At 43.8% G+C, this 11,522-nt stretch overlaps 1 protein-coding gene across 1 annotated transcript in view; it reads left to right on the top strand.

Annotated features, from left to right (window-relative positions):
- The first annotated feature begins 283 nt into the window (after positions 1 to 283).
- Positions 284 to 11,522, top strand: part of cnk (connector enhancer of ksr) — an 81,981-nt gene continuing 70,742 nt past the window's right edge. The window contains 1 exon segment of the mRNA XM_068394929.1: positions 284 to 448. Within this exon segment, the coding sequence (XP_068251030.1) occupies positions 391 to 448 (58 nt within the window). The 5' untranslated portion in view covers positions 284 to 390.

The raw sequence follows: 11,522 nt of genomic DNA, 5'->3' as shown, positions 1-11,522 counted from the left end.
GACAATGAGAAGCAGTGTTGCTAGATATGGGAATTTATCCCTAGATTTGGAGATTTTTGGTGTCCGATGGGGATATTCTGCACACATTTCTATGAAGGATAAACAAAAAATGAGTAAACCTGTATATTGTTGCAATTAGTTTATTTGCACTTATATGAAGTATGGTGAATAAATTTTTATATTAGTAATTCCTACATGATCAGAAGAAATTGCATTTGTGGAAATGGGGAATTTTGGGTTGCTTTGGGTTTTTTTATCATGACTTTTGGGGATTTTTACATAAACCCATCTGGCAACACCGATGGGAAGACATCCACAAACATGACGACGAAGATGACTAGTTGTTCGGTTTAATCTGTGAAGAATGTTTCAGTGATGGGTGACTAAACGATGGCTTATGTGAATGTAGCGGAATGGAGCCCCGATCAGGTGTCAGAGTGGCTTAAAGGTGAGCATAAAGATAGGAAATGAAGGCGGAATTTGGACGCTTTAACCGAGAGTCCTTGAGAGGAGTTCAACTGACAGGATGTGAAGGAAGTTCGCCTCTCAGGACGTCGTGTTGACATGTGAAGACACCGCCCTTCTAATTGCTTATCCTTCCCTCATTAATAATTATACTGTTATTTTTATTTAATTTATGCAGTTTCTTTTGCGTTCTAGGTTATGTCCTGTTTATGGTGGTTGTTACTGTAACTAGTAAATATTAGTTCCATCTAAGGCTAGGAGCCAAATAATTGGTTAATATTTACAGTACCACCGTTCATTCTAGAACTGGTAAAATGTGTTTCCCTGTCTACTTATTTATATATTAATCGTTAAAGTCTTGTTACTATGGATACTTTAATATCTTGCTTAAAACAGGATCTATATATTTTTTGAGGTGTATGTATGATAGCGGCCACCTGTAAGTATGATGACGGATGTCTAAGAATATGGCAGTGTAAGGGGGGTCACAGGGGACCGTTAGCCCCCGTTAGGAAAGTAGGTAAGGACACGTCTAGTAGGTTAGGGGGAAAAGTTTAGGTTATTTGGTGTCCATTTTTTATGCACGCTGGAGGAACTGGCCGCAGATAAACAAAGACTCCTATTTTTTTCAATTGGTTATACAGTATGTTATGCTATGGTCATTATTGTTAGAACAAACCACTTTACCTTCCCATATCCCTCTATTATTATTAATTGCTAAGCTACAACCCTAGTTGGAAAAGCAGGATGCTATAAGCCCAAGGGCCCCAACAAGGAAAATAGCCCAGTGAGGAAAGGAAAATAAAATATTTTAAGTATAGTAACAACATTAAAATAAATTTTTCAATATTAATCTTACCCGATAATCATGTAGCTGTCAACTCTGTTGCCGACAGAAATCTACGGTAGGGATACGCCAGCGATCGCTATACAGGTGGGGGTGAACACCACAGCGCCATCTGTGGTCAGGTACTCTAGTACTTCTTGTCAACACCACCTCAATTTTTCCTCTGTCGTGCCTCCGGCTAGACCTACATGGATACGCTGTTGATTCTGGAGTTATTGCTCACGATTTGGTGATGTATTTGCTCTAGAGTTTAGCCTTCGCTATTCAGGAAGCTATATCATTAGCTTAGCAAGTTTTTGGAATTAATTTGATTTAATTTTTTATTTAATTTTGGTACGAAGAGAGTATGAACTCTCTTTCACTTTTAAATGGCCGACCCTTCCCTTAGACGGAAGTGTTGGTGTCTAAGAGAGTATAGACTCTCTTAATTTTGCTTAACAAAGTTATAGATTTATTTTATATCTCTCCGCCTTTTATAGGCCTCTTTGATTAACTTCATTTTATTATAAACTTATTAAAATTAATTTTTATATTTGTTTATATTCGACCTTTCCTAATAGTAGGCGGTCTTTTCTTGGAACCGAAGTTAATTAACTTTGAGCCCGTCATTTCGTTTTTACCTGTTAACATATTATGCTATTTTAATGTTTTTGAAAGAATTTCTTTGATAGTCTTGTACTGTTTTCAAAGTTGAACTAACGTTTTGTTTTGTCTCTGCAGTTGTTGACGTTCAGAACGTTCAACTTGCGCTCTATCGTTACGATAGAGAGAGAGTCTATCACGGTGTCACGTTGCAGTAAGAGTAAACCGATTCTAGCGTTTTGTTCATTCTTTCTTAGCTTAAATGGTTCTATTCTAATAAAGGAACTTTTTATTTGGGAAACCTTTGTTTTTTTCCTTTAACAATAATATGTTTTAACGATATATATAATTGGGCTCTTCTCTCAGGTGCTAAGTCAAGAGAGAGAGAGAGAGAGAGATAGAGACGGAGGGAGAGAGAGGAGGATAAACGTTTCGTTCAAGCGGGTAACGTTGTTATCGTTTTTGCTCTTCTCCCAAGTCTCTTTAGGGGAAGAAGGTAAACGTTTCTAGAGTTTTATTCTTGTTCTCAGACTTTATGCGGTGAGAGATTTTAAACATAGTTTATTTGATCTAGTGTTTAATCTCTTTTCCAGCCACTGAATTATTTATCTTTCATTATGTTTTTCTGTTACATTGTACAGTAATACTGTTTTCGCAATTACTAACTTTTAATGAAGGATAGAATTGCGTGTTTCAGGTACAAACCACTTAAAGTTTCGAGTTCAGTGAAATAAGTGCAAACAGAAAATCAAAAGTGATACAGTGATAAGCGCAAAGTGTTACAGTGTTGCGTTCGAGGGTTCGTCTGTTCGTGCCAGTTGTTCGCCTAGTCTGGGACCTCTTACAAGCTCCCAAGCCCAGGGGAGAAGTAATGTCGAAGGACTTATGGGTTCAGCAGGCCTTGATCGACGAACAGACGTTTCCCTCCGTGGTTTCGGGTGTAACCAACTCACGTAGCCGACGTGATCACCCCACCCACACAAAGACGAGAGAGCCCATTTATTCCTCGTCTGCGGAAGAGGTTTCTCGCAGAAACCATGGACCAAATCTTGCAGCTTTTAAGTGCAAGTCGGTCCCTTCCGCGCAAGTCCAACTCCTAGGTGGTGCCATTAGCACTGGGTCAGTTCGGACTTGCTGCAGTACGACAACTGCACACCTCCCAGAGAGGCAAGGTGGTATCGCAACAGACAGTAACTCCGTCTGTTGCCGCACCAGCTGTTTTAGACCCTCAGTTTCAACGGACAGTAGCTCCGTTTGTTGTTGTCTTTCTTAAACTCTAGTGGTCTATGCTGCTGACAATGCAGTCTCAGCTTGCGGTGTTGATGCAGGAGTTTCAGGCAGAGAAGGTTAACACACCTCCTCCTGCGAGCGCTCCTCCACCTCTACGCAGTCCAGCCTGCCAGACGTATGATGTTGAGGTTCCTCAAGCTACCTCCATGCGTGAGCTGCCGCATTGGGAGTTGCCAGATACCAGCTCTGTGCAGCAACCTCCACTTTCCTTGAGGCAGGAGCCTCTTGCCACGCGGCAACCTCCTCAACACTTGAGGCAGGAGCCTTATGCTTTGCAGCAACCTCCTCTACCCTTGAGGTAGGAGACTCATGCGTTGCGACTACCTCCTCCATCCTCGAGGCAGCTACCTCTTGCGGTGCGACAACCTCCACCATCCTCGAGGCAGCAACCTCAACTCCACCTCTGCGCAGTCCACCCTGCCAGACGTATGATGTTGAGGTTCCTCAACCTACCTCCACGCGTGAGCTGCCGCATTGGGAGTTGCCAGATACCAGCGCTATGCAGCAACCTCTTGCGTTGCGGCAACCTCCACCATCCTTGAGGCAGCAACCTCAACTCTTGCGGCAGCCACCTCCACTCTTGAGGCAAGAACCTCAACTCTTGAATGGGCTCTCGTGGCATGGTTGGTTTCGACCTGGCCTTTCATTAGAAGGGGCTAGCGTTCGATCCCAAGTATGAGGTAGAAATTTATTTCTATTTGAACACGATATTGTGTTGATATTTATCCATATTGACTCATTAGGGGTAATTTGAATGAATTACTACCAATTGTGTCACGTGGTGGCCCGGGGAAATCTGGTAAAACTCGCTGGTAAAGAGACTGATGTCTCACCAGGTAAATCCTCGGACAGCTAGATTAGTGTCAGGTTCAGATTTCTTTAAAAAATCCTCCTCTACCCATGAGGCAGCCTCATGCTTATGAGGAGCCTCATGCTATGCGGCATCCTCCTCAAACCATGAGGCAAAAGCCTCATGCTATGCGGCAACCGCCTCAACCCATGAGGCAGGAGCCTCATACTATGCGGCATCCTCCTCAACGCATGCGGCATAAGCCTCATCCCTTGCAGCTTGAGCCTCATCCCATGCAGCATGAGTCTCATACCATGCAGCATGAGCCTCATCCCATGCAGCATGAGCCTCATCCCATGCAGCATAAGCCGCACGCCATGCAACATGCTCTGCTTACCTTACAGCATGCTGTACATACAGCATGCTCTGCATACCTTACCGCATGCTTCTCAGTCACACATCTTTGGTTGTTGCCAACTCACTAGACTGTCTAGCAGTTTCATAACGTTGCCTTCTAGTCTGCTGCTTTTGCACCAGTGAAACCCTCACTGAGAGAACTTAGCTTTTCTCGGATATGGTTCCTGTAGATGAGAAAGTGCTATTCTCCCTCCTTCTGATTTTCCCTTGAGGACTCTGTCATTTGGAGAGGAGCCTTTAGCTGCTTAGCCTCCTATGGACTTTTATTTAAGCATAGCATGCTTCCAGGGAGGGTAATGGTTCCACTTCAGTCGCTAACCCCGTCTGTTACCACACCTGCTCCCATAGACCTTGAGCTGTGTTGCAAGACATGCAGTCCAAGCTTAGTCCTTGTTAGAGGATTTTTTGTTTACGGAGTCAGTGTGTCACTGGGAAGACGTTCAACAACCAGCAGAAGTGTCTTGTTGTGACGCAGTGCGGCAACCTCAGCAACCCGATAAGGAGTTGTCTGTACGACCCAGACAGTCTAGACAGCTTCGGGTTGTCACTGTACTTCCTCGCTTCCCCATGGTTGACAGTTCACAGACTGTGCAGCAGTACCATGATCTTGTGTCCGGCTCCGTCAGACGACTAGCTTTTAAGAGCTCCCACAAGTCGTCGCTGTCTGGAGATTCTCAGATGGACTATGGATCTGACCAAGGAACTGGGCCTCCTGGTCAATTTTGAGGAGTCCCAGCTCGTCCCATCCCAGACCATTGTCTACCTGGGTATGGATCTTCAGAGTCGAGCTTTTCGGGCTTTTCCGTCGGCCCCAAAGATATACTAAGCCCTAGATTGCATCCAGAGCATGCTGAGAAGGAACCGATGCTCAGTCAGGTAGTGGATGAGTCTAACAGGGACACTTTCATCGCTGGCACTGTTCATCGAGTTAGGGAGACCCCACCTCCCCCCCTTCAGTATCATCTAGCGGCTCACTGGATAAAGGACATGACGCTAGAGACGATCTCAGTTCCTGTTTCCGAAGAGAGGAGGTCTACTCTCACGTGGTGAAAGAACAGCTTTCTTCTCAAGGAAGTCTACCTTTGGCTGTTCAGAAACCCGACCGCCGTCTCTTCTCTGACGCATCAGACACGGGCTGGGGTGCGACTTTGAACGGACAGGAATGCTCGGGAACATGGAATCAGGAGCTAAGGACACTTCACATCTATTGCAAGGAGCTGTTGGCGGTTCATCTGACCTTGATAAACTTCAAGTCCCTCCAGCTTAACAAGGTGGTGGAGGTGGACTCTGACAACACCACAGCCTTGGCTTACATCTCCAAGCAGGGAGGGACTCATTCGTGGAAGTTGTTCTAGATCGCAAGGGACCTCCTCATCTGGTTAAAAGATCGAAAGCTCACGCTGGTAACGAGGTTCATTCAGGGCGATATGAATGTCATGGCAGATCGCCTTAGCCGGAAGGGTCAGGTCATCCCCACAGAGTGGACCCTTCACAAGAATGTTTGCAGCAGACTTTGGGCCCTGTGGGGTCAGCCAACCATAGATCTGTTCGCTACCTCGATAACCTAGAGGCTCCCGTTGTATTGTTCTCCGATTCCAGACCCAGCAGCAGTTCACGTGGATGCTTTTCTGCTGGATTGGTCCCATCTCGACCTGTATGCATTCCCGCCGTTCAAGATTGTCAACAGGGTACTTCAGAAGTTCGCCTCTCGCAAAGGGACACGGCTGACGTTGGTTGGCTCCGCTCTGGCCCGCGAGAGAATGGTTCATAGAGGTACTGCAATGGCTGGTCGACATTCCCAGGACTCTTCCTCTAGGAGTGGACCTTCTACGTCTACCTCACGTAAAGAAGGTACATCCAAACCTCCACGCTCTTCGTCTGACTGCCTTCAGACTTTCGAAAGACTCTCAAGAGCTAGGGGCTTTTCGAAGGAGGCAGCCAGAGCGATTGCCAGAGCAAGGAGGACATCCACTCTCAGAGTCTATCAGTCTAAAGGGGAAGTCTTCCGAAGCTGGTACAAGGCCAATGCAGTTTCCTCATCCAGTACCACTGTAACCCAGATTGCTGACTTCCTGTTACATCTAAGGAACGTAAGATCCCTTTCAGCTCCTACGATTAAGGGTTACAGAAGTATGTTGGCAGCGGTTTTCCGCCACAGAGGCTTGGATCTTTCCACCAACAAAGATCTACAGGACCTCCTTAGGTCTTTTAAGACCTCAAAGGAACGTCGGTTGTCCACTCCAGGCTGGAATCTAGACGTGGTCCTAAGGTTCCTTATGTCATCAAGATTTGAACCTCTCCAATCAGCCTCTTTTAAGGACCTCACATTAAAAACTCTTTTCCTCGTGTGCTTGACAACAGCTAAAAGAGTAAGTGAGATCCACGCCTTCAGCAGGAACATAGTTTTCACATCTGAAACGGCTACATGTTCCTCGCAGCTCGGGTTTTTGCTAAAACGAGCTTCCTTCACGTCCTTGGCCTAAGTCGTTCGAGATCCCAAGCCTGTCCAACTTGGTGGGGGACGAACTGGAGAGAGTACTTTGCCCAGTTAGAGCTCTTAGGTACTATCTAAAAAGGTCATAACCTTTACGAGGACAATCAGAAGCCTTATGGTGGGCTATCAAGAAGCCTTCTCTTCCAAGGTCTAAGAACTCAGTTTCTTACCTATTCAGGCTCCTGATTAGGGAAGCACATTCTCATCTGAAGGAAGAAGACCTTGCTTTGCTGAAGGTAAGGACACATGAAGTGAGAGCTGTGGCTACTTCAGTGGCCCTCTAACAGAACCGTTCTCTGCAGAGTGTTATGGATGCAACCTATTGGAGAAGCAAGTCAGTGTTCGCATCATTCTATCTCAAAGATGTCCAGTCTCTTTACGAGAACTGCTACACCCTGGGACCATTCGTAGCAACGAATGCAGTAGTAGGCGGGGGCTCAGCCACTACATTCCCATAATCCCATAACCTTTTTAACCTTTCTCTTGAATACTTTTTATGGGTTGTACGGTTGGCTAAGAAGCCTTCCACATCCTTGTTGATTTGGCGGGTGGTCAATTCTTTCTTGAGAAGCGCCGAGGTTAAAGGTTGTGATGAGGTCCTTTAGTATGGGTTGCAGCCCTTTATACTTCAGCACCTAAGAGTCGTTCAGCATCCTAAGAGGACCGCTACGCTCAGTAAGAAAGACGTACTTAATAAAGGCAGAGTAATGGTTCAAGTCGTCTTCCTTACCAGGTACTTATTTATTTTATGTTATTTTTGAATAACTAATAAAATAAAATACGGGATACTTAGCTTCTGTGTTAACATGTATGCTGGTCTCCACCCACCACCCTGGGTGTGAATCAGCTACATGATTATCGGGTAAGATTAATATTGAAAAATGTTATTTTCATTAGTAAAATAAATTTTTGAATATACTTACCCGATAATCATGATTTAATTGACCCACCCTTCCTCCCCATAGAGAACCAGTGGACCGAGGAAAAAATTGAGGTGGTGTTGACAAGAAGTACTAGAGTACCTGACCACAGATGGCGCTGTGGTGTTCACCCCCACCTGTATAGCGATCGCTGGCGTATCCCTACCGTAGATTTCTGTCGGCAACAGAGTTGACAGCTACATGATTATCGGGTAAGTATATTCAAAAATTTATTTTACTAATGAAAATAACATATTTCCTATAAAAACTTAAACAAAACAAGAGGAAGAGAAACTAGATAGAAGTGTGCCGAGTGTACCCTCAAGCAAGAGAACTCTAACCAAAGACAGTGGAAGGCCATGGTACAGAGGTTATGGCACTACCCAAGACTAGAGAACAATGGTTTGATTTTGGAATGTCCTTCTCCTAGAAGAGCTGCTTACCATAGCTGAAGAGTCTCTTCTACCCTTACCCAGAGGAAAGTAGCCACTGAACAATTACAGTGCAGTAATTAACCCCTTGGGTGAAGAAGAATTGTTTGGCAATCTCAGTGTTGTCAGGTGTATGAGGACAGAGAAGAATCTGTAAAGAATAGGCCAGACTATTCGGTGTCTGTGTAGGCAAAGGGGAAGAACCGTAACCAGAGAGAAGGGCCCCATGTAGTACTGTCTGGCCAGTCAAAGGACCCCATAACTCTCTAGCGGTAGTATCTCAGCGGGCGGTTGGTGCCCAGGCCAACCTACTACCTTTACAACAATGGGGGTTCGAGCAATAGGTGGAAACCAGGATTATTGGTTTGGTATAATCTATGAAAAAAGATTATTACAACTTTCTAAATTAGGAGATTAGTTTAAGTCGCTCCCTGACTGTTTGGGAAAACATAGTTTGTGTCATGAGTAACAATCCTCTAGATACAGTACATATAATGTAAAAAAAGTAGTAAGGATAATCAGGTGTATATAACACTTAAAACTACCCTCATATATGATGAAATATATTCCGAATCGCTTTATAAAACTTTTATCGCCAACATAGAGTTTTTGCTTATAATGATTATTTATTCATACTTAAATGCAAACCCCTTGCCATTTCATAATGAGAAAGTTTAGCTTTCGTTGCATCCAACCTTAAAAACAATTGTGTGTGTGTTAAAAGACTTTACTTCCTCGGTTCTTTTTTGGTTGGTGTTGGGCAACGGCCTCCTTCGTTGTGTTCCGAAATTGTGGCAAATAAAGAATGGTTAAAAATGTGGCTTTGTCTGTGGAATAGGGTAAAGATTTGTAAGAATTTCCTGATTAAACATTATGTGGAACCTTCACACAGTCAGTAATGCCGAATGCTGGACATGGCTTACCAAACAATGGGTCATGTATAGAAAAAGGAATATGAAGTTGAAGAAGATGGGTATTCTCCTTCCAAAATATTCAAACCTAATTCATTGGAGTATGATTTTCATCTACAGCTTCGCACATGTTTAGAAAGAAAATCTCCCACATTGCACACTAATTTTTAGAGAGAATACAAGAAGATCCACTGTCTGCAATTAACAAAGAGTTGTCAGGGGAGTTGGGATCATCTTTTGGTTGGAATAAGGCTCCATCCTTAGAAAACTTCAAAAAATTATAGAAATATACTATTCGGGATGACAGGGAGTTAGTGAATCTCTTTCTCCAAATCCTCTCTCAACTCTCCCATCACTGCTACTTCCAACTTTCTCTTTCCCAATAGCTCCTCCTTATTCCTCTGCTTCAAGAACAGGGGATGGAAACAAACCAACTACACCGGGTACGACATTAAACCTACCTCGAAGGCATTGGGATTGTATGCTTTCCAGGGACAGGGAGGAGTAAGAAGTAAAGCAGGAAAGATTGTCAAAAGAAGGTCTTTTGCCACAATGATTGTCGCAACAATAAAGGGTACGATGTGACATATTGTCAATATTGAGAAGGGCAGACCCAAGAGAGGCACGAGTCTGGTCGCCAATATGAACATGAAGAGGAGCCAACGGCGAGCCATGTGACTGATCGCCAATATGCAGAAAAGTGGTCACGTGCTTGTCATTCTAGTGGTAATTTCTTGTCCATGTTATAATCACCAAGAGATCATCGGCAAAATGTGGATGATCAGCGAGAAAAATATTTGGATTTCCAGTCGCCATCTTGTAAGGGAATGAAAGATTAAGAGACTATAATGGATTATGCCATCCCTATTGTCCTGAGTTCCGATTGAGATTCTTGCTATTGATGTCATAAATCAGGAATGATTTAAGGCAGGAATGATCACCTGGAATTGTGACGAGAAATAATGGCGATTAGGACATTTCGTCTTTTTCCCAAAGGAGAAGAGAACAATTAGAAATTACACTGATCTTCTCCCCAGTGCCTTCAACCCAATCTCAAAGAGCTCCACCCTCCCTCAGGAACAGAGGACTCCTGAACAGCCTTCATTTCCCGTAGGACAGAAGGGGCAGGCACCCGATCAAGTGAGTGACTCTGAGACTCCGGATCAAAGCCACGATAACCCAGAATCAGTATCTTCTTTTCTAAAAGTCTCTAGTTCGATTAGGAAAATGAACAGAGTAGGCAAACTATCGGAGTATCATGTTTGGGGGTTGTGGTGGCCATGCGGTGAATGCCAGTGTGGGGTTTGAATCCCGCTCAAACTCGTTAGTTCCTTTTGTTGTTGCCACCTCACCATTCTTGTGTGCTAAGGATAGGAAGTATGGGGGAGCCTATAGGTCTATCTGCTGAGTCTTCAGCAGCCATTGTCTGGCTCACCAAAGTCCTAGCTTGGGTGGAGAGGGGCCTTGGGTGCTGATCATATATATATATATATAATATATATATATATATACATATATATATATATATATATATATATATATATATATATATATATATATATAGTGAGAAATAAGATAGAATAGTGAGCCCGAGTGTACCCTTAAGCAAGAGAACTGTACCCCTAGACGGTGGAAGACCATGGTACAGAGGTTATGGCACTACCCAATACTAGAGAACAGTGGTTTGATTTTGGAGTGAGCTTTCCCTATCTATTAAGAATATCCCTCCAGCCAAAACTCAACAAATGTAAATACTACTTACCTGAGTTTATCTTACCCGTCTCCCTTGTCAGTAGAACCAAATTTGGCAAGTCTTGCTGGATTGACTACAGTGCCGCTGGGCTCAGAACCGTCGGCCTTTCTAGTCGGTGATGGCGACCCTAAGTGCACTTAACTGAATGGGCCGGAGGTCTGGGGCCATTCTGCTCTTCATAATTGAGAGGAACTTTGAAGAATGAAGCAGGTCACAAGGAATTTATGGAGCTAGTACTCTTTTTAGACAAGGCCATATACTTCTTAGCACACCAGTGTGCTGATATTTGGGAGAACATCATCTTTTAAAGAAGGGACGCACTACTGTCCTAAGTTATTTCGTAGGTTTGGGACATCAAGAGTAAATGCTTTTATGGAACTCATATTTCATTACAAAAGCATTCCTTTTAAGGCGTCTTATTATTATTATTACTTGCTAAGCTACAACCCTAGTTAGAAAAGCAGAATGCTGTAAGCCAATGGGCTCCAACAAGGAAAATAGCCTAGTAATCTCAAGCAAGAGAGTGGAAGACCATGGTATAGAGGCTATGGCACTACCCAAGACTAGAGAACAATGGTTTGATTTTTTATTTTCCTTCTCCTAGAAGAGCTGCTTACCATAG

This window comes from Palaemon carinicauda, chromosome 20, assembly GCF_036898095.1.
Source record: "Palaemon carinicauda isolate YSFRI2023 chromosome 20, ASM3689809v2, whole genome shotgun sequence".
In the NCBI taxonomy this organism is placed as follows: Eukaryota; Metazoa; Arthropoda; class Malacostraca; order Decapoda; family Palaemonidae; genus Palaemon; species Palaemon carinicauda.
Note: the sequence above shows the minus strand (reverse complement) of the source record. Positions and strands in the feature narration are given on the sequence as shown.